The sequence below is a fragment of the Fringilla coelebs genome (assembly GCF_963513975.1).
Source record: "Fringilla coelebs genome assembly, chromosome: 29".
NCBI lineage: Eukaryota > Metazoa > Chordata > Aves > Passeriformes > Fringillidae > Fringilla > Fringilla coelebs.
Window position 1 is genome coordinate 628,425 of NC_140055.1, and position 24,026 is coordinate 652,450.

At 51.8% G+C, this 24,026-nt stretch overlaps 3 protein-coding genes across 3 annotated transcripts; 2 read left to right on the forward strand and 1 right to left on the reverse strand.

Annotated features, from left to right (window-relative positions):
• Window positions 1-1,272: 1,272 nt before the first annotated feature.
• Window positions 1,273-1,701, forward strand: LOC311164002 (claw keratin-like; the record flags this gene model as incomplete). Its single annotated transcript, XM_084223226.1, has 1 exon — window positions 1,273-1,701. The coding sequence occupies one exon, from the start codon at window positions 1,273-1,275 to the stop codon at window positions 1,699-1,701; it is 429 nt and encodes a 142-aa protein (XP_084079352.1).
• A 2,891-nt stretch (window positions 1,702-4,592) lies between these two features.
• Window positions 4,593-4,976, reverse strand: LOC311163815 (claw keratin-like; the record flags this gene model as incomplete). Its single annotated transcript, XM_084222943.1, has 1 exon — window positions 4,593-4,976. The coding sequence occupies one exon, from the start codon at window positions 4,974-4,976 to the stop codon at window positions 4,593-4,595; it is 384 nt and encodes a 127-aa protein (XP_084079069.1).
• A 2,523-nt stretch (window positions 4,977-7,499) lies between these two features.
• LOC311164004 (claw keratin-like) lies at window positions 7,500-7,910 on the forward strand (the record flags this gene model as incomplete). Its single annotated transcript, XM_084223228.1, has 1 exon — window positions 7,500-7,910. The coding sequence occupies one exon, from the start codon at window positions 7,500-7,502 to the stop codon at window positions 7,908-7,910; it is 411 nt and encodes a 136-aa protein (XP_084079354.1).
• Window positions 7,911-24,026: the final 16,116 nt, after the last annotated feature.

Sequence of the window (24,026 nt, forward strand, 5' to 3'; positions counted from 1 at the left end):
GCCCAACTGGGACAGTCATGGGCACAGCCTGACCCAAGCCCCCCGTGCCCCCAGTGTGTCCAACTGGGACAGTCATGGGCACAGCCAGGGCCAGCCTGGCTCAGGAGGATCGGCCAACAGCCCCAGTGTCAGCCCTCGGGGGCAGCAGGGCACTGCAGACCCTGCAGGAGGGTTGGACCAGGACCCACACCAAGGACACGGGCCAGGAGGACCTGCAGGGACACTTCAGCTCCTGATGTGGAGTCACCTCTGTCACACCTGTCCAGGCCTCTGTCCCATGGCACTCCCCGTTCCCTGGGGGTTTGGGGGTTACCAGCAGTGGAAGAACCAAATATGTGGGGCCAAAAGAAGAAAATGGGACACTGAAACCTCAATGCCCTCCAGAAAGCACAAACCCTTAACCCCAACCCTAACCTTCACCCTTAAACCTAACCCTAATCATAACCCCAACCCTAACCATAACCCTAACCATAACCCCAACCCTAACCCTAAACATAACCCTAACCCTTACCCTAACCCTAACCCTTACCCTAACCCTAACCCTAACCTTAGCCCTAACCCTAACCTTAACCTTAACCCTAACCCTAATAATTCACAAACGCATCAGGGGACCCCAAAATCTGGTGATGAACATTTTTGCTGGCGCTGGCAGTCGGTGGGATTTGGGAGACACCCCGAGAGTGGCTTCTCCTTTGCCCAAGCTGCCGCTGCCTCTGTTTACCAGCCCGTAAAAGGCCGCTAATGACAGGGGTGATGGCTGGGGCAGCGCTTCAAAGTTGCTGCAAGATGCCGGGAATTGTTCTCTGTAAGCAAAGTGAGGGATTAGGGACAAACCCGGGTTTATTGGGGCTGTGAGCTGAGCGAGCTGCAGCAGCACCGTGTCTGTCACCTAATGATGGGCCACGGCTGTCCCTCCCATCACTTCCTTCATGTCCTAGACACGTTTTCACACCTGTGTCCCCAATTCGGGGATGCCATGGAATTATCTTGCAACATTATCTCTCTGATGAAGCTTGTCAGCGTGAATTCCTAATTACTCGGGGTTTTTGTCACCGCCCCCTTTCCCGCACCCCCAGGCTCTCTGGGGTGTATAAAAGGGCTCAGCTCCTTGCACAGCTCCATCCACACTTCTCCACTTGACTCCTCTCATCACCTGGGTAAGTGCAGCTCTCCAGAGCCTCTTGGGGATCTCTCTCTCTGTGAAATTCCTCCCTCTCACCTTTGCCTCTTTTTTCCCGGGGTGTTTTCCAGAAACCTTTCCAAGTCTCAAAGATGTCCTGCTCCAGCCTGTGCGTCCCCACCTGTGGCGTGGCCACCCCTGCCCCCGTGGCTGACACCTGCAACGAGCCCTGCGTGCGGCAGTGCCCCGACTCCACGGTGGTCATCCAGCCGCCGGCCTCGGTGGTCACCTTCCCCGGGCCCATCCTCAGCTCCTTCCCGCAGCAGAGCGCCGTGGGCTCGGCCGGAGCTCCCTACGTGGGAGCCGGCTCCGGCGGCGCCTTCGGAGGCCGTGGGGGCTACGGGGGCTACGGGGCCCTTGGGGGCTATGGAGGTTATGGAGGCTGGGGCTATGGAAGCCGTGGTGGCTATGGGGGTTGGGGCTATGGAGGCTTTGGGGGCTACGGGGGCTACGGCAACTGCGGCTACGGCGGCTGGAGCAGCGGCCACCGGTACCTCAATGGCAACTGCGGGCCCTGCTAAGCCCCAGCGCGAGTGCGGCCTCAGACCAAGAAGAGCTCCAGGAGAAACCCCGGCACATCCCGACCCGACGCTCTGTGGACCAAAAACCCTCGGGCACGGCCGGGCTGTGCGCCTCGGGAGCCTGGTGCCAGCTTGGGAACCAGCTCTGCTTTGTCCCTGCCCTGCCTGAGCATCCCCGTGGGGCTCCTGGTGCCCCGATGGTCCCAGAGACTCTCGTGGGGCTGCTCCTGCTCACCTGGCTGTGCCCAGGGCCAGGCCATGGCAAGCCCTTGGCCATGAGCCTGCTCTCCTGCCCAGCCCCTCCTGCCCTCCCCCTGCAATAAAAGCTGTCTTGCATTGCAATGTTGACTCCTGGTTTTCCTTCATCCTGCCTTTATCCTGCTGCCCCAATCTCCTGGGTGTCTGCTGGGCTGTTGCAATGCCCTGGGCAGTGCCCTGGAGCCCGGGCACAGCTGGCTCCGTGTGTCCCAGCTGGAGATGTCCGACCCTGCTGGCTCTGGGGAGCTCATCCCCCCCAGCTCCCTGTGCTCTCCCAGCAGCAGGAAATGCAGGACACCCCAAAGCCCTCTCTGATGATGGGAAAGGGCCACGAGGGCCTTGCAGAAACTCTTCCAAATCCTCAGCCCAAAGCCGCAAATCTGACACCACCTCTGGGACTGGGCTCAGCTGAGATGGTCACAATACAAAGGAACACTCCATTTTCAGAAGGCTTCAAACCTGATTTTATTTTAGCAGGAATGCTTTCTATACATTCTTACAAAACTCATAAATTTACACTTTACTCATTGCTCAGGAAAGACAAACAAAGTGCTCATTGGAACAGGCAGTTGCAGGTCTCATTTCTCCTTCTTTCTTTCTTGGTTTCTATGTCCACGACATCAGTAGGAAATCCTTTCAGGGGTGAACATGGATCCTCTTCTCAAACTTCTCTCTGGCTCACAGAAGTCTCTGTAAAACGTCTACCACCCAGGGCTGGGGCTGGTCAGTCACATGGAGAGGTGCAGGGAAATGCAGGATGAGCTCTGCCTGTCCCAGGAGTTCTGGCATGTCCAGCCAGGTGGTGGCAGTGGGAAGGAGGAGACAGACCCGAGCAGATCTTGCCCGGCCTCCTCTCCACACCATGGAATGAGCACAGGGTTCAGTCCTGTGGAGCTCTTGGAGCAGGAGTTTGGAGTTCCCACCTCCCTGAGGTGCCTTTCTTTGCCTATTGATCTGTCTGAAAATTTCTTCCCAAATTACCACCAAAACCTCCCTGGGTTTGGGATTTCATATCTGCTTTAAGTCCATAGAGATCAGTTTTAGGCAATATTATTTCACCCTCTGTCCCTATGATGGCAATAGTCCCAAAGTAGCCGCCATTAGCAATCTATGAATTAATATTTTCCTCTTGGCGATGTAAGTGAGTGTGAGCAGGGGCAGCAAAGGTCACCGCGGTGTGTCCCTGAGCCCGGGGCTGTGGGAAGTTCTGCTGCTGCTGCTGGGCAGGGCCGTGTCCCCGGCGAGGGCTGGGTGACCCCGGGGAGCCCAGGAAGGGCTCGGGCAGCAGCGGGGGCTGAGCTGGGGCCGGCAGCGCTCCGAGGAGCCGCGGGGGAAGCCACGGGAGAAGCGGGAGCAGGAGGCGGTGCCGGGTGCGGAATGTCCGAGGGGATGAGGGAGGAGCGGGAGCGGGGCTGGGGCTGTTCTCCCTCTCCCTGCGGAGCCGGGGCCTCCCGAGAGCCCCGAGCGGGGCCGGTGAGACAGAATGGAAATTTTCCAGGGCAGAAATCCATTTCGATTGAGGTGAAATGTACATGTTTGCATTAAGTCTGTAGCTTGCAAACATTGCTGTTTGCTCTGTCTGTTCTCGCAAACATCCTATGCTCTAAGAAACTGCTTCAGCCGAAGGACAGAGAGAAGGGAGGGCCCCTTGAACTCTGAAATAGACAGAGAGGCTGCCACGGAAAGCAGGGTCAAAATGACCCAGGAATTCTTTCTGATAAAGGAAAAAATCAGCTGCAAATGTCACAGAAAATCAGTAAAATGAATATGAGTGAACCTATTCTAAAATGGCATGCATATGTATTTGGGAGGGAAATAAAAAAGGATCTGGAGCTCCCAGAGGCCCCCATGTCCTGTTAAGGGAATGGATTCCCACCCGCGTCCAGCGCTGCAATAATAAACACTCCGGCTTTACAGCTTGCACCAAGGCTGTAGCGTTTGTTTGTTTGTTTGTTCCCGCACATCACCGGGTCACTCGGGGGGTTCCCCTCGCCCCTCAATCCCCACGGCCCTGGGGCTGCAGCGGCCCTCGGCGGTGTCCCCAGGGCAGGGGGCTGGCGGTGGGGCCCGGGGCTGCGGAGGGGCTGCAGAGAGGAGCCCGGAGCGGGCAGGAGCCGGGCAGGGATGGGGAGAGGCCCCGTGGCCGGGGCTGGGCAGGGTCCGGCTCGGGGGGACTCTGCTGCGGGGCTGGGGCGGCCGAGGACGGGCGGGAGGAGCCCGGGCAGCAGCCGGGGCTTCTCGTCCGCCGTGTCCGAGCGGGGCCGCCCAGAACCCCGGCGGAGCCCCCGGGCCGGGCTGGGCACGCGTGCGGAGCAAAGAGCAGCCGAGAGGCGGTGAACATTGCAATGCGAGGCAGCTTTTATTGCCGTGCGGGGCAGGGGGGCGGCAGCGGAGCGGGGCCCCGGCCGAGCGCTCCCCGCGTGTCCCGGCCGCGGGCAGAGCAGGAGCCGAGCCGGGGCCGTGCCGGGAGCGGGCAGCGATCGCTGCGGGGCTCCGAGCGCGGCAGGAAGGCGGTGGATCGGAGCCGGGGGATGTGTGTCTGTCTGTCGCTCTGTCCTTGCTTCGGGCCTTGGCGTGCGGGGACGGGCCGGGGCGTTTCTGGAGCTCTTCTGGATCAGGGATGGCGCTGGGGCTTAGCAGGGCCCGCAGCCTCTGGAGCCGCCGCAGCTGCCCCCAAAACCTCCGAATCCTCCTCCACAACTACCAAATCCCCCATAACCTCCGAATCCCCCAAAGCCCCCATAGCCCCCGGAGCCCCCAAAGCCACCGGAGCCCGCACGGCGTCCGGATGAGCCGCCAAAGCCGCCCCCGACGAAGGGAGCTCCGGCCGAGCCCACGGCGCTCTGCTGCGGGAAGGAGCTGAGGATGGGCCCGGGGAAGGTGACCACCGAGGCCGGCGGCTGGATGACCACCGTGGAGTCGGGGCACTGCCGCACGCAGGGCTCGTTGCAGGTGTCAGCCAGAGGGGACGGGGTGGCCACGCCACAGCTGGGGGCGCACAGGCTGGAGCAGGACATCCTTGAGACTTGGAAAGGCTTCTGGAAAACACTGCGGGAAAAGAAGAGGCAAAGGTGAGAGGGAGGAATTCCATGGAAGGAGACAGAGAGAGATCCCCAAGAGGCTCTGGAGAGCTGCACTTACCCAGGTGCTGAGGAGAGTCAAGTGCAGGAGTGTGGATGGAGCTGTGCAAGGAGCTGAGCCCTTTTATACACCCCAGAGAGCCTGGGGCACCGTCTGGGGGTGCGGACAGACCCCCCCCCAGTAATTACGAATTCAAGCTAAGAAGCTTCATAAAGTGAAGGGACGCAGAAAAATTCTGTCATCCCCCCATTGTGGCCATTGGTGTGGAAATGAGTGGACAGGAGAGAGGCGCTTGCAGGGACGGCCGTGGCCCATCATTAGGTGACAGACACGGTGCTGCTGGAGCTCGCTCAGCTCACAGCCCCAATAAACCCGGGTTTGTCCCTAATCCCTCACTTTGCTTACAGAGAACAATTCCCGGCATCTTGCAGCAGCTTTGAAGCGCTGCCCCAGCCATCACCCCTGTCATTAGCGGCCTTTTACGGGCTGGTAAACAGAGGCAGCGGCAGCTTGGGCAAAGGAGAAGCCACTCTCGGGGTGTCTCCCAAATCCCACCGACTGCCAGCGCCAGCAAAAATGTTCATCACCAGATTTTGGGATCCCCTGATGCGTTTGTGAATTGTTAGGGTTAGGGTTTGGGTTAAGGTTAGGATTAAGGGTTAAGGTTTGGGTTAAGGTTAGGGTTAGGGTTAAGGTTAGGATTAGGGTTAAGGTTAGGGTTAAGGTTAGGGTTGGGGTTAGGGTTAGGTTTAAGGTTTGGGTTAGGGTTGGGGTTAGGATTTGGGTTAAGGTTAGGGTTAGGGTTAAGTTTTGGTTTTGGGTTAGGGTTAGGGCTGAGGTTAGTGTTAGGGTTAAGGTTTTGGTTTGAGTTAAGGTTAGTGTTAGGTCTAGGATTGAGGTTAGTGTTAGGGTTAGTTCTTTGGGCTAGTTTTAGGGTTGGGTTAAGGTTAGACTTATGGTTAGGGGATTCCTGAGTACATTGGAGTTTTCCTGTCCCACTTTCCCTTGGTGGACCCACAGAGGGCACAGATCCCACTGGTGGGGCCCAAATCCCCAGGGAAGGGGGAGAACGGTGGCATAGATCCCAGGACAGCCATGACAGAGGGGACACCATGGGAATTGTTGAATGTTCTTTGGGGCTCCTCTGGCTCCTTTTCTTCGAGCTGGGTCCTGCTCAAGCTCTCCTGGAGGGCCTGTATTGCCCAGCTGGGCCCGAGGGCTGTCCCAGGGGATGTTTGCTGGGCCCACCAGAGCCAGGCTGGCCCTGGCTGTGCCCAGGACAGCCCCAGCTGGGCACAGCTGTCTCAGGAGCATGGCCAGGCTGGGCACAGCTGTGTCCCAATGCATGGTTGTAAGCAAAGTGAGGGATTAGGGACAAACCTGGGTTTATTGGGGCTGAGAGCTGCTTGCTGCAGTGTCTGTCATGTAATGATGGGCCATGGCTGTCCCTCCCATCGGTCCGGGCACGTTTGCACAGCAATATCTCCAAAAAGGGGATGACAAATGTCGCCCATCATTAGCTGTGTCATTTAACTTGTCTGCTTGAATTCCTAATTACTCGGGGTTTGCCCCCACCCCCTGGACAGTGCCCCAGGCACTCTGGGGTGTATAAAAGGTCCGAGGGCTCCACAGGGCTGCATCCAGCTCTCCCCACTCGACTCTGCTCATTGATCGCTGTGGTGAGTCCCAGCCTTCCCTCCGTCCTCCCTTCCTCCTCTGGGCCTTCCCCAGGGAATCTCTGGCTGTGGATTTCCCAAGGAATCTCTGGCTGTGGATTTCCCAGGGAATCTCTGGCTGTGGATTTCCCAGGGAGTCTCTGGCTGTGGATTTCCCAGGGAATCTCTGGCTGTGGATTTCCCAGGGAATCTCTGCCTGTGGATTTCCCAGGGAATCTCTGGCTGTGGATTTCCCAGGGAGTCTCTGGCTGTGGATTTCCCAGGGAATCTCTGCCTGTGGATTTCCCAGGGAGTCTCTGGCTGTGGATTTCCCAGGGAGTCTCTGGCTGTGGATTTCCCAGGGAATCTCTGCCTGTGGATTTCCCAGGGAATCTCTGGCTGTGGATTTCCCAGGGAGTCTCTGGCTGTGGATTTCCCAGGGAATCTCTGGCTGTGGATTTCCCAGGGAATCTCTGTCCCCATGCTCCAGCAGCTGTCCCAGGGCAGAGCTGGGATGGTTGGGGTTCCACCAGAGGGCTCAAGGCCTCGGTGAGCCTGGTGGTTTGGATGAGGGAGTTTTTCCTCATTGCCATGGGCAGGCAGGAGCCGGGGGCGGTGAGGGCAGCAGGGGATGCCAGGAGCCGCTCCAGCCGTGCCAGGGCTGCGCTGGGAATGCCTGGGATGAGGCAGAGCGAGTCCTGGCCCACGGGCTCCGGGTGGGCTGGAGCAGCAGGGCTTTGGGCCGAGTGCTGGGCGTGAGCCGTGGCTGTGCCTTGTCTTGCAGCTCTGCCAGCCAAGCCAAAGATGTCCTGCTCCAGCCTGTGCGTGCCCAGCTGTGGCGTGGCCACCCCGGCCCCCGTGGCTGACACCTGCAACGAGCCCTGCGTGCGGCAGTGCCCCGACTCCACGGTGGTCATCCAGCCGCCGGCCTCGGTGGTCACCTTCCCCGGGCCCATCCTCAGCTCCTTCCCGCAGCAGAGCGCCGTGGGCTCGGCCGGAGCTCCCTACGTGGGAGCCGGCTCCGGCGGCGCCTTCGGAGGCCGTGGGGGCTACGGGGGCTCCGGGGGCTACGGGGGCTACGGGAGCTACGGGGGCTTTGGGGGCTACGGAGGTTTTGGGGGTTATGGGAGCTGCGGGGGTTACGGAGGTTTTGGGGGCTATGGGAGCTGTGGCCGCAGTTCCCGCTCCTTCGGGGGCTCCTGCGGGCCCTGCTAAAGCCCAAACCCCTCTGGAGCTCAGCGCTGCCCCTGCCCGCGGGCTCCTCCAGCAGCCCCCGCTGCCTTGTGCCGCCTGAGCCGGGCTGAAGCCGCAGCCCCTGCTCGGGGCCGGCCCGGCAGCCCCGGCAGCTGCAGGGTGCCCGTCCCCGCCGGCTGACCCTGCCGAGCCTCGGCCGGCGCCTTCGGCCCTCCCAGCGCTGCCTCCCAAAGCTGCCCCCTCTCTGCGCCCCCAGCCAGCCGTGCCGAGCCTGGGCTCAGGCTCTGCCCTGCCCTGCCCAGCGCCGAGCCCCGGAGCCGCCCTGGCAAGGGGCGATCTCTGGGGTGCAGCCTGGGCTGTGCCTCGCTGCTGCTGCTGCCTTGGGATTTTCGTGTTTCCATCGCCTTGGTGCTGGCTTGTCTCTCGCTGACACCGCCTGTGGGTTTTTCATTCACAATAAAGAATCTGCATTGCTGCAATCGCTTGGATTTTTGTTGGTTTTTATTGGTTTGCTCCTCTTATGGCCCATATTAGCTGGGATATGTTCGTGGGATCCCAGAATAATCCCGGTTTTAAAAACCTCCAAGGTCATCCTCCAATTTTTGGCCCATCCCCACCGTCTCACCCATCCCAGCATCCGAGTGCCATTTCCACCTGTTCCTTGGAGAATTCCAGGGGTGGGGACCCCAAACCTCCCTGGGCAGCCCCTTCCAGCCCTGACCACCCTTCCCAGGAAGAAATTCTTCCCCAGATGCAGCTCCAGGCCCAACATTCATCATCCACGAAAGATGAAGGTTTGTGAGAGGCTCGGCAGCTCTCACATTTTCCTGTTGCAGCACACAAAGGATGCAAATGAGTCATTATCCCTCTTCCAAGGCTGGAAGGCAAAAGTATCAATTAATTTATTTATTCCTTTGTGGTCCTTCAATAAAAAGCTACAATGTCTTCACTTTTCTCCACGGTGATAATTTTGGCAGTTCAAAGCAGCTCTCAGACGCTGCTTTATGTATTTATAAGCTGTTATTAATCTATTTAAAGTGCAATTCTCTTCTCAGCTGCTTCATTATTGAAAAAGAGTCACTTCAAAGGTGGAGGCAGTTCAATGTTTGCTTTAGTCAGAATTTATTTTGTACCTTTCAGACTTTCCATTCGAGGGTGGCTCTGCACAAACAGCCACACAAATGAACTGCTTTGTCTCTTCATCCTCCAAATCTGGATTGATTGCTAGTTTTATCCTTAGATTTCTTGGAGAGAGCAAAATAGATGTTAAAATTCAATTCTTTTTAACTCTTTCTTTAACCAGACCCCTGTTAAAGCAGCTAAATCGGAGCTGAGACAGCAGAATTTACTTTATTCTCACGTGGTCTCACTTGTGCAGCCTGAGACACAGAAAGCTTTCCAGTTTTTATTTGGGAATTTGTCTGTAACTCCCAGACTTTATCAATTAGAGATAATTAGAGAAAAGATTGAAATTATGACCAGTTGCAGCTGAATTTAAGAGACCAGGATACAGCTTGAGCAGCGACTTGAGCTGGGCTTCTGAATGGATAAATTCATCAAAAGCCTCAAGAATTTTTTTTTTTTTTTAATTTTCAGCCTGAAATTTGCTGGAAACACAACAATTTACTGGGAAAGGTTTTCCAGGGGTTTTTGCTCCCATATTTTGTGCTGAGCCCAATCTGGCTCTGTTCCCTTGGCGGGGAGGTCTCCAGAGGTCCCTTCCCACCCAAATTCTGGGATTATGGGATGCCGGGATTGCCTCTGCCTGTTCAAAGGGCGGCAATTACACTCACAATGAGGGTTCGAGGGTTTAATTGAGCTTTCCAAGCCCTTTTGTGCCCAGACTCTGAGACACCTCAGCGATGAATAATTTGATTCGCTCCTCCTCCCCAGGAGGCAGCGGAGCAGCCTGGGAATTTCACACTTCCAGCGTCATTCCAACAGAGCCTGGAGTGGAGGGAAAGTGACATTTTCTGCCCTGGAAAGTGATATTTTCTGCTCTGAAAATTGAATTTTTCTGCTGTGTAACAGATTGGGTCTCTCCATCCACAAAGATGGGGAAATCCCAGGTAGGGCCAGCACAAAAGCATGGCAGAAAGAGGGGTTTCCTCCCAATTTCTGGTGTTATTCCCCCAAAATTTAATTAATTAGCAGCTGGTCTGTGCCTCAGGGATTTACAGCTGCTGTTGTGTCCATTGCCTGCAATGCCAAAGCATATTTAAAGGAATATTTCCAAATATTTCCTAGGAAATTCAGGATTTGGAATTCATTTTCTGAGTGATTTTGCATGGCTGTTGGTTTGCAAAATGTGTGGGTACAGCTGAGTTTAGAAGGAGTTTCAGAAAGGCCCCAGGGTGAGGTGTGACCCCCTAAAACACAGAGCTGGTGACAAAAATCTGTGTCCAGGAAAAGGAGAACGCCAGAAAAAGCAAACCAGGGCCACTTCATGATGCTGCAAGGTTTTTAATGAGAGTAAAGCTCAAAATCACAATCTAAAATAGCGAAGAGAGCAGAAAGAATTTAGGAATTCTTATGTGCAGGAAATCTCCCGGTTTCATTGGCACAACTTTAGCTGTTGATTTTTCATTTTCAGACGTTCCCACTTGTTTCCAGCCTGAAAAAGCAAAGCTGATTGGATGATTTTGGGGGTTTTGGCACCATTTCAAAGGCAATTAAGCCAGAAATTCATCCCTAGGACAGGCACGCACCAGATTTCACTAAACACTGCTGGGAAAGAGCCAAAAATGAGTGATTTGTAATAAAATATTACCCAGTTTCCTTTAGACCACCAAACCCAGGGAGGGCTGAGAGCCACAGCAGAGAAAAAAAGGGAAAAGGATTTTGGAGGAACACTGGGGAACTATATATATATATATATATATATATATATATATATAATTAATTAATTAAAAAGAACATTAAAACACAACAGAAGGCAGCAGCGTGATGCAAGATCTTTTAATGAGAGTAAGAAGTTACAGCTTGTAGTAGCACAGTAGGTTCACATTATCACACACTAAGGAGTAGCTACTCCCCAGAGCAGAGGTTTGGGGAGTAAAGCTGGTGTAGGAGAGGAGCAGAGCTGTCAGCACAGCCAGACCAGGCTCCAGCTCCTCGGGACACACAAAAACCTCATCCCGAAAGAGAAGGAACAGCAAAAAAAAAAGCGAATTCATCAGAGTAACATCATGGAGGAGACCCCAAACCCTCAGGGAACCGGAGTTGAGCCAGAGCAAAATCCACCTAGGAGCAAAATCCACCTAGGAGCAAAATCCACCCAGGAGCAAAATCCACCCAGGAGCAAAATCCACCTAGGAGCAAAATCCATCGAGGAGCAAAATCAATGCAGCCAGGAGACTTCAAGGCAGGTTTTGGGGCTGTCCCTGCCTGGCTGGGCTCAGCACTGGTAGCAGGGGTAGCAGCTGCCGTAGGAGTATCTCTGGAAGTAGCGGGAGGAGTAGGGGGAGCAGTAGCGGGGGCTGAAGCTGGGGCAGCACTCGCGGTAGCCGCAGAGCCTCCCGTAGTAGCCCTGGTAGCCGCAGGGGCTGCCGCAGTCGAAGCTGCGCGAGCTGCAGACGGTGCCGTAGCTGCAGGGGGAGTAGCAGGAATCCTCACACTGCCGCTGGTAGCAGAAAGTCATCTTGGGGCTGGAGAGGAGGCGAGGCTGGAAGGGAGGAAAAGGGGAATGGGAGAGTTGGGGCATGGTTAGTGTTGGATGGGGATTAAAGCTCGTCCTGTCCTACCCCTGAACAGGCAGCGACAGGGGGCATTAAGCTGAAACCTAAACTTAAACCAAACCTTAGCCCTAACCTTAACCTTAACCCTAACCCTAACCTTATTCCTAAACTTAACCTTTACCCTAAACTTAACCTTGACCCTAAACTTAACCTTAACCCTAATCCTAACCTTTACCCTAACCCTAACCGTAACCTTAACCTTGACCCTAACCTTAACCGTAACCTTAACCTTAACCCTAACCCTAATCCCAACCCTAACCTTCCTCCAGCCCAGGGGGCTCCAAGCTGGCCTTGGACTCTTCCAGGGATGTGGAATCCTTGGAATATCCCGAATTTAGGGCCTCCCCACCCTCCCAGAGCTCCCGTGTGGAGCAGTTTGAAAGGTGAGCTCAGAGATGGATCCAGCTGGAATTTGCTGCTTTTGGGAGCCCCGTGAGAGGATGGAAAACAGGGAAAAGAGGAGAGAAGGATGAGCCCAAGGGTCATCTTAGGGCTGGAGGAGGATGAGGCTGGAAGGGAGGAAAAAAACCCATGAGGTGATTCCCGACAGCGAGTAAACCCCGAGTAAGCGCTGCAGGGAAGGGAGAGGCAGCAAACCACTGCCCAGTGTGCTCCTCCATCACTCCATCCTGAATTTAGGGCCAGTTCTTCCCCCTAATCCTCCATCCTGAGCTTTCCCACACAGCCCCACTGAAAAATGGGGTTGTGAACCATGACCCCGAGCCAAAGCAGGGCTGGAAAATCCTCAGAGTATGGGACTGAGGCCGTTTTGAACACCCAGACATTCAAAATCCAGGGAGGGAAGATTGTTTTGCATAGGGATAACTCCTAATCACAACCTCAACTCTCGGCTGCAGCATCTGTAGATAAGCAGGGAAAAAAAAGGAGGGGGAACAGCCCCAAATCCATCCCTTCATCATCCTCTGAACTCCCCAGATCTGTTCCCACTTACCCTGGGCTGCAAGGAGGATGAGGCAGGAGCAGGGAATGGTTCCTCGGCAGGGACGCGAGGTTTTTATGGAGCTCCCGGTCCCGCCCCAGTTAATTCCCAGCCCCTTTTCCTCCCCTCATCGATATCCCGGTGTTCCCCAGGGTCACTGGAAGGCTCCACCCGCCACGTCCCTGTCACCCCAAAGCCACTCAGCGCAATTAAGGCTGGCCACCATCATCATCATCGCGCTGAATTTGCGCTTTCGGGGACGGCGGCGACTCCTCGGGATCAGCAGAGTCCTGTGGAATCCCCAACGCGGCGGCTCGGGGAGACTGAATTTGCTTTGTTGTGCTTTTTTACCCCTCAGAATAACTGTGGAAGGCACAACCTGTGTTTTGTGATGAATTTCATCACTCCTAATGACGCCTGGAGCATCCCCGCGGATCCCTCCCAACGTTTCCTGTGATTTGGAGCTGCCACGCATGGGGATGTTATTGATTCAGCCAGAAAATATTGGTTCAGCCAGAAAATATTGATTCAGCCGGAAAATTGGCCTGTGAGAATCGAATTGGCATGTCCAGGATGTATTTTTAAAGGGGGGAAAAAATCTCCCAGAGACCCAATTCCGAAGGTATAAATTAGAACTTTAATAAAGGCAGGAAACAGGACACCCCAATGCACGTTTTTGGAGTGTTACATAAGAGTGGGGCGTAGCAAAGTGCTGTTAATATTGAAATAATAAATCTCTTTGTGCCCGAAAATATTTAATAAGTCTTAATGAAGGCTTTGATATTCCAAATTTAGAGAAAGGCCCAGAACTCCTGACGTGCTGCCTGTCATTATCCTTCCTCAGGATGGGAGTAAACAGAAAAACAGGGTTTGGAGGTGAAGGTCACCCCAGCATTATTCACCTTCATTAGGGCAAAATTAAACACCTCAACAATATGAAGAAGAATTTACATTAAACCATATTTGGAATTTGGGGGGTTTCTTGGGGAAACTGTGGTCGTTACAGAGGTAAAGACCTGGGGCTTTTTATCTTTTCCCTGGGTTTTTTATCTTTCTAATTGTTAGGAATCCGTGAGGGAATCGTTTTGTGATCGAAGGGAAAACAAACACCAAGCAGATCTTTTTGGAGCCAGGGAAATTCACCTTGCTTGGGCTGGCTCTGCAGGAAATTCAGTTCCCGAGTGGATTTCATAAAACATGCCTGGAGATTTCAAATACCATAAAATAAACCTGGAGATTTCAAATGTGGTTATTGCTGCTCGAAATAATTGAGATTTCTTGGGGATTTCTACCTGCTCTGAGGTTCATTTAAGTCATTGATGTCTGGCTTTATTCAAATGTATTTCCAGTCTTACACGGAAAAGGATCCCCATTTCTTTCTACAATTTTGGAGTTTGTTGAAGCTGGGTCGAATTACTTAATAATAATTTTTATATACAAATACAAATAAAAAAGAAAAAATATATAAATACAAATTAAATATATAGAAAGTAAATGTGAATATAAATAAATAAAGATATAAATTACATATATATATATATATATTATGATAATATAAATATTCTGGCCTGAAAACGCGATTTTGAAATAGACCCAAACAATAAATTATTCCCAGGCATTTTCATTTTGAAAAACAATTGAAATTCCTTCTCCCTAAATGAATCCAGGGTCATTGCAGGTTTCACATATTACCATTTGTCCATTCATCCCAAATTGGGACTGCCAGCATCCATTAATTCTGCTCTCAATATCCTTCCTTCCTTTTCCTGCTGCAACTCAGATTTCGCCACCCTCACTCCCCGTTTGTAATTGAGCCTGGACATGAAAGGAAGGAGCAGCACGAATCATCCCTGTGGCAGCCCTGGGAGCTGAGTAAGGATCCCAAAGCGAGGAAAACAACCCCATCAGCTGCGGGGTGACGTGCGGGGCGAGTTTGGGCCGCGGTGAGAAGGAGTTTCAAGCACCACAGGCTGGGGGAGATAAATGTATAAAAGGGATCCGAGTCCACGGCTCCACACTCCTGCCTTCAGCCTCGGCTCCTGCTCAGCTCGGTAAGTCGGGCTTAAGGGGCTTGGCTGCTGGGTTGCTGCTGGGTTTTGCCCTAGCGGGGTAAGGGTGGGAGCTAAACTTGAAAATTGTGGTTTAGAAGGGATTTCGTGGCTGTGCAGTTTGGGGTATTTGTTAAATAAAAGGTATTAATCCATATTTTTAAGAGATATGTACCTTTTTTTCTTTTATATATATATATATATATATATATAAATGTATTTAAAATAGATTTAGAATTACATGTATTTATATATATATATATATATATATGTATGTATATATATATGTATAAATATGGGTTAATACTCAATATTTAACAAATATCCTGAAGTGCATGGCCATGAAATCATGTATATATGGGTAAATATATCACTTTATACTATGGGTAAATATATATATGTATATGTATATGTATATGTATATGTATATGTATATGTATATGTATATGTATATAAAATTAATTGTTAATTTCTACATTTAGTAAATATAGAAATTTAGTGTATCTAGGCCTCCCCTATGGGAAAAACGTTATTAGAGGATATTATGGGTTATTTCAGGATTTATTGCTAATTGGCTATGCCAGGGGAAGTTCAGGTGGGAATACAGGCCAAGGTTCTTCCTGCAGAGGGTGGCCTTGGACAAGGAGGTTCCATGGGCTCATCCTTCTCTCCTCTTTTCCCTGTTTTCCATCCTCTCACGGGGCTCCCAAAAGCAGCAAATTCCTGCTGGATCCATCTCTGAGCTCGCCTTTCAAACTGCTCCACATGAGAGGAGGCCCTAAATTCAGGATATTCCAAGGATTCTGCATCCCTGGAAGAGTCCAAGGCCAGCTTGGAGCCCCCTGGGCTGGAGGAAGGTTAGGGTTGGGGCTAAGGTTAAGATTAAGGTTACGGTTACGGTTACGGTTACGGTTACGGTTAAGGTTAAGGTTAAGGTTAGTGTTAGTGTTAGGGTTAGGGTCAGGGTTAGGGTTAGGGTTAGGGTTAGGGTTAGGGTTAGGGTTAGGGTTAGGGTTAGGGATAGGGTTAGGGTAAAGGTTAGGATTAGGGTTAAGGTAAAATTTAGGTTTAGGGTTAAGGTTAAGTTTAGGAATAAGGTTAGTGTTTGGGTTAGGGTTAAGGTTAGGGCTAAGGTTTGGTTTAAGTTTAGGTTTCAGCTTAATGCCCCCTGTCGCTCACTGTTCAGGGGTAGGACAAGATGATCTTTAATCCTCATCCAACACTAACCATGGCCCAACTCTCCCATTCCCCTTTTCCTCCCTTCCAGCCTCGCCTCCTCTCCAGCCCCAAGATGACTTTCTGCTACCAGCGGCAGTGTGAGGATTCCTGCTACTCCCCCTGCAGCTACGGCACCGTCTGCAGCTCGCGCAGCTTCGACTGCGGCAGCCCCTGCGGCTACCAGGGCTACTACGGGAGGCTCTGCGGCTACCGCGAGTGCTGCCCCAGCTTCAGCCCCCGCTACTGCTCCCCCTACTCCTCCCGCTACTTCCAGAGATACTCCTACGGCAGCTGCTACCCCTGCTACCAGTGCTGAGCCCAGCCAGGCAGGGAAAACCCCTAAACCTGCCTTGAAGTCTCCTGCCTGCATTGATTTTACTCCTGGCCGCATTGATTTTACTCCTGGGTGGATTTTGCTCCTAGGTGGATTTTGCTCCTAGGTGGATTTTGCTCTGGCTCAACTCCGCTTCCCTGAGGGTTTGGGGTCTCTTCCATGATGTTACTCTGATGAATTCGCTTTTTTTTTGCTGTTCCTTCTCTTTCGGGATGAGGTTTTTGTGTGTCCCGAGGAGCTGGAGCCTGGTCTGGCTGTGCTGACAGCTCTGCTCCTCTCCTACACCAGCTTTACTCCCCAAACCTCTGCTCTGGGGAGTAGCTACTCCTTAGTGTATGATAATGTGAACCTCCTGTGCTACTACAAGCTGTAACTTCTTACTCTCATTAAAAGATCTTGCATCACACTGCTGCCTTCTGTTGTGTTTTAATGTTCTTTTTGATATTGTATTTGACTTTGCTAATTAATTATTTTGCACACATAGAAAAGAAATCAAAAAGAGGCACCAGTTCCTCAGATCTGCCGTTTTTTGGCAGAATTTGAGGCGGCTGAGGGCACACCTCGATTTCTGCTCCAAAATTCACATTTGCCATGATTCAACCCCTCCCCTTTTCCACCACCAACATTCCTGTTTCCAAAGCACTGACTAAAAAATGTGACGATTTAGGAAAAATTAATCAGGACATTTCCAGCCCAAGTTCTGCCTCACAGGAAGAATCCAGTTTTGGCAGGGATTTCCAGCAGGAATTGTCACCCCACAGCCCCGGAGTGCAGGTAGGAGGAGGAATTCCCTCCCCAAACCCCCAAACCCCAAATCCCCAAAGTCCTGTCGTGGCTGAGATGGAGATAAAATACAAAATACAAAGCAACACTCCATTTTCAAAAGCCCTCAAACCATTTTTATTCTAGCATGAATGCTTTTTATCCATTCTTACAAAGCTCATAAATTTACACTTTCCTCATTGGTCAGGAAAGACAAAATGTTTATTGGAACAGGCAGTTGCAGGTTTCTCTTATTTCTCCTTTTTTCTTTCTTGGTTTCTCTGTCAACAACCTTGGTAGGAAATCCTTTCAGAGGTGAACATGATCCTCTTCTCAAACTTCTCTCTGGCTCACAGAAGTCGCTGTAAAACCTCTCCCACAAATCCACAAATCCCCAAATCCCCAAATCCCTGACGGGAGCTCGGGCTCTGCTCCCCCTCAAGCTGTGCCAGGGTGGGAAATTTGGGAAAATTCCTCCTGGAAAGGGCAGCCAGGCCTGGGAAGGGGCTCAGGGAGGGTTGATCCCCATCCCTGGAGGTGTCTGAGGAATTCCTGGAACACAGCTTGGCTTTGATCCTGGAGGCTTCCCCAACCTCGGGGATCCCGGAATTCCGGCTTTTCCTTTTTCTGCCGGAGCTCAGATCTGATAAAACAGGCTAAAAATGCAAACCAACGTTTCCCTCCGCTGGTCAGGACGTGCAAATTCAGAGGCTGAAGGGATTAATTTCTTATTTAAACTCGCTGTGGTTAAGGCCTGAATTTGGTTTAGAAGTTTAAAAGGAGCTAAGATTTGGTGGAGTAGAAAATAAACTTTCCTGTTGCAGAGTTTGAAAGCGATTGGAATTGATTTGTTTTTTCGGAATGCATTTTTTCAAAATGTTCAGACTTAAATTTTGTATGGAATATTAATTAAAAAAAAAAAAAAGCACTGAAGTTTCCTGGGGATGAGCAGGTTTTAACCCATCCCATGAATCAGAGCCCTTCATTAAACGCCTCCATTTATTATTCCCCAGGAATTTCACTCCATCTTTCTCTAATTAATAAAAGGTTCTATAAATTAGATTTCCACCTAATGACCGAATTCTTTCTTGAGTTCTTCTCCGTGTTTTTAAGCACAGAAGCAAATCTTTGCTTCTGCAGGAATTTTGCAATTTCAGGGTTCTGGACACCCAAATTTTGCATGAATTTGGATCATTGAAGGGATTTTGGAAAATGTTCTGCATTTGCTGAACTTCCCAGGGCAATTCTGGGCCCTTCAGTGTCCCTCGGCCCTTTGGGAGATGCTTTGGTCACTCAGAAATTATCTGACCAATGTAAACATCAACAAAATTAAATTTATTTGCTCGTGTCACACCTTCAATTAAAATAATTGGTTTCCTCTCCATCAGGGGTCGGTCATTAATCTATTCTCAGCTCAACCTGGCAACACAAAAAACCCACAATTTTTTTTGTGTTAAAAACTTTTTTGGCTCCTCCTCAGCTTTAGTGATGCAATCCAGATTTCAGAATGGGCAAGGGAATTTATAGGAGTTAAAATGATGAAATTATTTTTACACCATCTTATTAATGCTGATTTTCAGCCTTCCCAGCACAAATCAAGTGGCTTTTTTTAAAATTCAGCAAATACCTCCCTGTGTGACCTTCCCCCGCCGTGAGCCAAGCCTCATTTGCATATTAAATGAGGATAATGACAGACATTGGGGAAGTGCTGAGCCTCATCAGAATTTCTGGTATCAGCGCCCTCCCAAAACAGTCATTAGAGTTCCTTTGGCAATGCCTGGATTATTTCAACCCTCCCGGTTTAAATTCCTCGAGTATCACAAGCAGAGCAGGGGAAGGGAGCCCTGGGGGACAAGGGAGGTTTTTCCTTCTTTAAATTATTTATATTTATTTATAATTCCTGCCGTCCCCTGGAGCAGAGGGACAGAGATCCGGCTGGAAAATGCCACCACAGCAGGTCTGGGAGCGATTCCTGCCTCAGGAAAATCCCTCTCGAGGGGAACGTCCAACCCACCTGAGGCAGAAAAATAATTTGATAATTTTAACTCCTGTGAGTTTTGGAGACCTGGATTTCATCCCTAAAGCTGAAGAGGACCCCAGCATTTTTTTTTTTAAGGTGAAATATAAGATCTTTGGCTCGTTATTATGGATATGGAACCGCGGAATGGGTTGGGTTGGAAGGACCACACTTCCCGTTGTCCCAGGTTCTCCAAGCCCTGTCCAGCCTGGTCTGGGATGGGAAATCCATGGAATAACCTGGGACCCTCACAGGGAACAATTCCTTCCCAAATTCTCCCTCAATCCCCCTGACCCCATTCCCTGTGTCCTGTCCCAGCAGTTCCTGAGGAAAAGTCCCTCTCCAGCTTCCCTCAGATCCTGGAGGGGCTCTGGGGTCTCCACAGGCTCAGCATTCCCAACATTCCCAACATTCCCAACCTGGATCCATCAGGAAGGGGCTCCAGTCCCTCTATCAAATTGGTGGTCTCCTCTGGGCTTGCTCCAACAATTCCACGTCCCTTTTATTTTGGGAGCACCAGAACCTGCACAGAATTCCCGGTGGGATCCCACCAGAGAGAGCAGAGGGGGAGAAGTCCCCTCCTGACCCCCCCTGCCCATGGATGCAGCCCAGGACAGGGAGGGATTCTGGCCAGCTCATGCCCATGGATCCCATATATAAACCCTATAAATATCAGACATATGAATGACATCACAAAACACTGACTCAAGTGAGTTTTTCCAATAATTTCATCTGGGAAAAAAAAAAAAAAAGGAAAAAATAAAACCCAAAACCCTCACACCATAAAAATTAACCACATTTCTTAGATGCTGCTTTAATTGATCCCGTGCCTCGGCCTGCACCTCTCCTAGGACAAATTATAGGCAGGAGAGGAACCTAAAAGAATCAATGGAACTCCTGTTATTAATTGTGACGGAAATCCCGCAGCGCTCGGGGTGATTCTCCTCCGCTCCCCAGCTGTTTTACGTCACCCCAAAATGTGCAGTGCCCACCTCCCTGGTGGGGCCACGAGGTGAAGAACCAACCCCTGGCTCGGCAGCTGACCAGGAATTGGGGCTGGAGCTGTTCTGTGTAGCCTCCAGCCCCATTCCCGGCTGTCCTCCGGGTGCTTTCCCAGAAACCCCTCTGTCCTGGAAAGTCTGGAGATGAAAGAATCTCCCGGGCTGTAATCACAGTGCCCAACCCCAGGAATTCCAAAATTGACCTAAATGCGGAGGAAAGCAATTATAGCAATTGGGCTGCTGATGTACTTCCCAAATTTGTCCCATGACTAAGGGGAGCTCTCGGGGAACTGCTCCGGCCTCCACAATGGGAATATAAAAATGGTCCCAACCCCGGCGCTCCTCACACGGCTCCTCTTGGTTTGCTCTTCCCACTGAACTTGGTAAGTCCAGATCCTGTTCTCCTGGAGACTCCTTGAATCTGGGGGGGAAATCCTTTGCTCGTGGGTGTTTTCTAGTGGATGCTTTCAATCTGGGGGGATCAATGCATGGACATTCCCACGGAATGGGAAAGATGGGAAGCTGAGTTTAATCTGGGGGACATTTCCGTGTCTTTGGGAAGATGGGAAGCTGAGTTAGAAGTTCTGGGTTTCTTTTTTTCCAGTGGTGACACCTGGAAATTTCAGGCCTGGTTGAGCAAGGAGGAAATGGCTTTTTGTGGCGGGATGTTGCAATGGGGAATATGGAAAAGTCCCAGAAATTGTTTTTGTCCCTCTGGAGTCCCTGGGGCAGCTCTGAGCTGCAGGGTTTAAACCTTCCCTGTCTAGCAGAGTGTCCTTGCTAGAACTGGCACTAACAAAGCCGGTGTTGCCCAGGAGAAGGAATTGTTTATGTGCCAAGATTAAAAGCAGACAGGGAGGCTGGAGACTTAATGAACTCCTTGAGCTGTGCATTTCCAAGAACTCTGGAGAACACCGGGAGGGATTCGAGTCAGACACTGGGACTCCCTCACTGGAGGTAAATCCCTGAGATGGGATTTACCTCAGCTGCCTGTCCTGGGAGCTTGGACACCAAACAAATCCCTTCTTCAGGAAGGTTTTCTCTTCTTGGAAAGGGTTTTCAGGATTTGGAAGGGAGGCTTGGAGTCCCCATCCCAAGGAAGGACTGGACATGACACTCAGAGCTCTGAGCTGGGGATTGGTGCAGGGTGGACTCGATCTTGGAGGTCTTTTCCAAACTCAATGATCTTGGGATGCTGGGGTTCTGGAATCCTGGGATTCTGGGGTTCTGGAATCTGGAGTTTCTGGGGTTCTGGGATCCAGGGATTCTGGAATCCTGGGATCCTTGGGTTCTGGAATCCAGGGATTCTGGGGTTCTGGAATCCTGAGATTCTGGGGTTCTGGGATCCAGGGATTCTGGGGTTCTGGAATCCTGAGATTCCAGGATCCAGGGATTCTGGGATCCTGGGGTTCTGGAATCCTGGGATTCTGAGATCCAGGGATTCTGGAATTCTGGGATCTTGGGATTCTGGGAAGTCTATGACATGAAAATCCCACACAAACCTGAGGGATCCACTCAACATTTCCCCCCAACCGCACCTCGCCCACACCACGACTCTGCCCTTTACCAAACCCCTTTTTCTCCCCCTTTTTCTCCCTCCCTGTCCCAGGCTCACCTCCACCCCTGCACCCCACCATGTCCTGCTGCTACTCCCCGCGCTGCTACACCCTCTGCTGCTCCCCCTGCTACCGCACCTACACCCGCAGCTACAGCTGCAACCCCTGCATCACCCGCACGCTGAGCTGCTGCCGCCGCTCCTACGGCAGCTGCTGCTCCTCCCGGCGCTGCACCACGCGCTACTACTACCCCTCGTGCTGCTCCTACTCCTGCTGCTACCCCTGCTGCTGATCCCAGGGGAAAATCCCACCGACGGACCCGCGCCCACGGAAGACGAACGGATGAGCCCGCTGTTGACGCTCGCACAAGCGCGAAGCCCCCGCGGTGAAGTCACCACGAGTGGGGGCTTTGCTGTGCTCTGAAACCTCTTGGAGTTTCTGGGTTTTGTTGTTGTCTCTGTCTCCTCCTTCCTGCCTTTCTAAACTCTCCTGATATTTAAAGCCTCCCACGGCCCCTTCAGCAACGGGAGGGGCGATGTGTAATTCATGTGAAACTTCTTGGAGTTGCTGCAATGGGACTGGAGGACCTCTGTGAAGTTAGATTTGGTGTCATCTGCATTTTCAATAAGCACTTCCAGCACGGCTCTGCAGCCCTGGGTGAGGGAGCCTTACGGCTGTCTCGCCTTTGATCTGCCTTTACGCGGACCTGAAGGATGAACAACACAACTTCAGCAAAAAGGAATGTTCTGGAAGAGCGGTGAATCATCTCCCAGAGCTGCCTCCAGCATCTCAAAACTATAATCTTTCTGTATCTGTGCCAGCTCTTTTTCTTGTTCTATTAAATACTTTCTGCATTTGAAAAAAAACCAAACTTCGGAAGGTCCGGTTGTTTTCTTGGTTTGGGTGGATATTCTTGTCCTTGGTTTGGGTGGATATTCTGGGAGCTGTGGAATTCTGAAGGGACTTTCTGGACTCGAATCCTTGTCCAGCTCTGGGTGCCTCAATGCAAGGGGGCATTGAGGGGCTGGAGAATGTCCAGGGAAGGGAAAGGGGTTGGAGCAGCTGGAGAAGCTGGAGAATTCTGAGAGGGGCTCAGCCTGGAGAAAAGGGGGATCCAGGGGGAATTTTTGGCACTTTCAGGGAGAATTCAGGATCTGATCCCAGGAAACAGACACAGGACAAGGGGAAATGGCCTCAAGCTGGGCCAGGGGAGGTTCAGGTTGGACACAAGGAGAAATTTCCTCCTGGTCAGGTCTTGGAAGGGGCTGCCCAGGAGGAATGGGGACATTTCAATTGGTTTTTTGTCTTTAGGAGTGTTTGCCTTCCCCCCACACACACTTCCCCCCCAATTTTCTGGCTTTTAGTGCTTGGATTTAGGGCGTTACTTTAAGTACACCCATAGAAATGGATTTTATTCAGCTCAAATGGATTTTCTTCCATTCTGTGTGGAAGATCAAGGTGGTGGTTTGAGTTTTCCAGGCCAACATCCACACAAGCAAAGTCACCACTGTTCCCTCTTTTTCATCATTTTGTCTTCCAATCCTTTTGCTGCGAAGGATTTCATATTTGTGTGTCCTCCACCCAATTTCTGTTGTTAATTTGAATTTAAAGTAAGCATAAAAAAAGAGCAAACAGGATGCTGAGGCTTCCTCAGGATTTTGGATACCAAAGACTTCAAGCTGTTTGAAAAACTTAAATGACAAATAAACCCAGAAATGCTGAATTGATGCAGAAAAAAAAACTTTAATAGAATGAAACACAGAGATACCTTTAAAGGGATACAGAACGGAAAGACCACACTCCCAAAGTCACATGACACCCACATCATCCAGTCAGAGGGAACATTTTGCACAGCACTGCCAAAACACACGGAATTTGGTTTGCTTGGAGGATTGAGGAGAAGTTCTGGGTTGAGAGGAGGGCTGGGGCAACGGGATGAAGGCGAATCACCGCCAGCCCTTCAGCAGCAGCGCAGAGCTCTCGGAGCACCCCGGCCATGCCTCTTGCGCCCAAAACTCTGCCCAGCCATGGTCTCCACTGCCGGACACTCCATCGATCCCACCAAACCCGGGCTGGGTTTCGGGGCGGCTCCCTCCGGCTTTAGCAGCTGTAGCAGCCCCCGTAGCCGAACCTTTGGCCGTAGCGGGAGCCGAAGGGGAACCCGTAGCGGCCGGAGTAGAACCCGGGGTATCCAAAGCAGTCCCCGGAGCCGTAGAAGCCCCGGTAGCCCCCATAGAGCCCCCCGGAGCCATAGCAGTCCCCGGAGCCGAGGATGCCCCGGTAGCCGTACAAGCTGCCGTAGCCGTAGCGGTCCCCGAAGCCGTAGAGGCCGCGGGAGCCGTAGAGGCTCCCGTAGCCCCGGTAGCCACAGGGGCTCCCGCAGTCGTAGCCCCGGTAGCCGTAGAGGCTCCCGTAGTTGCAGGAGGAGTAGCAGTCGTCGTCGCACTGGCCTTGGAGGAAAGTCATCTTTGGGAGATGGAGGTAAAACCTGCGGCGGGGAGGAAAGGAAGAGTGGTGAATACTC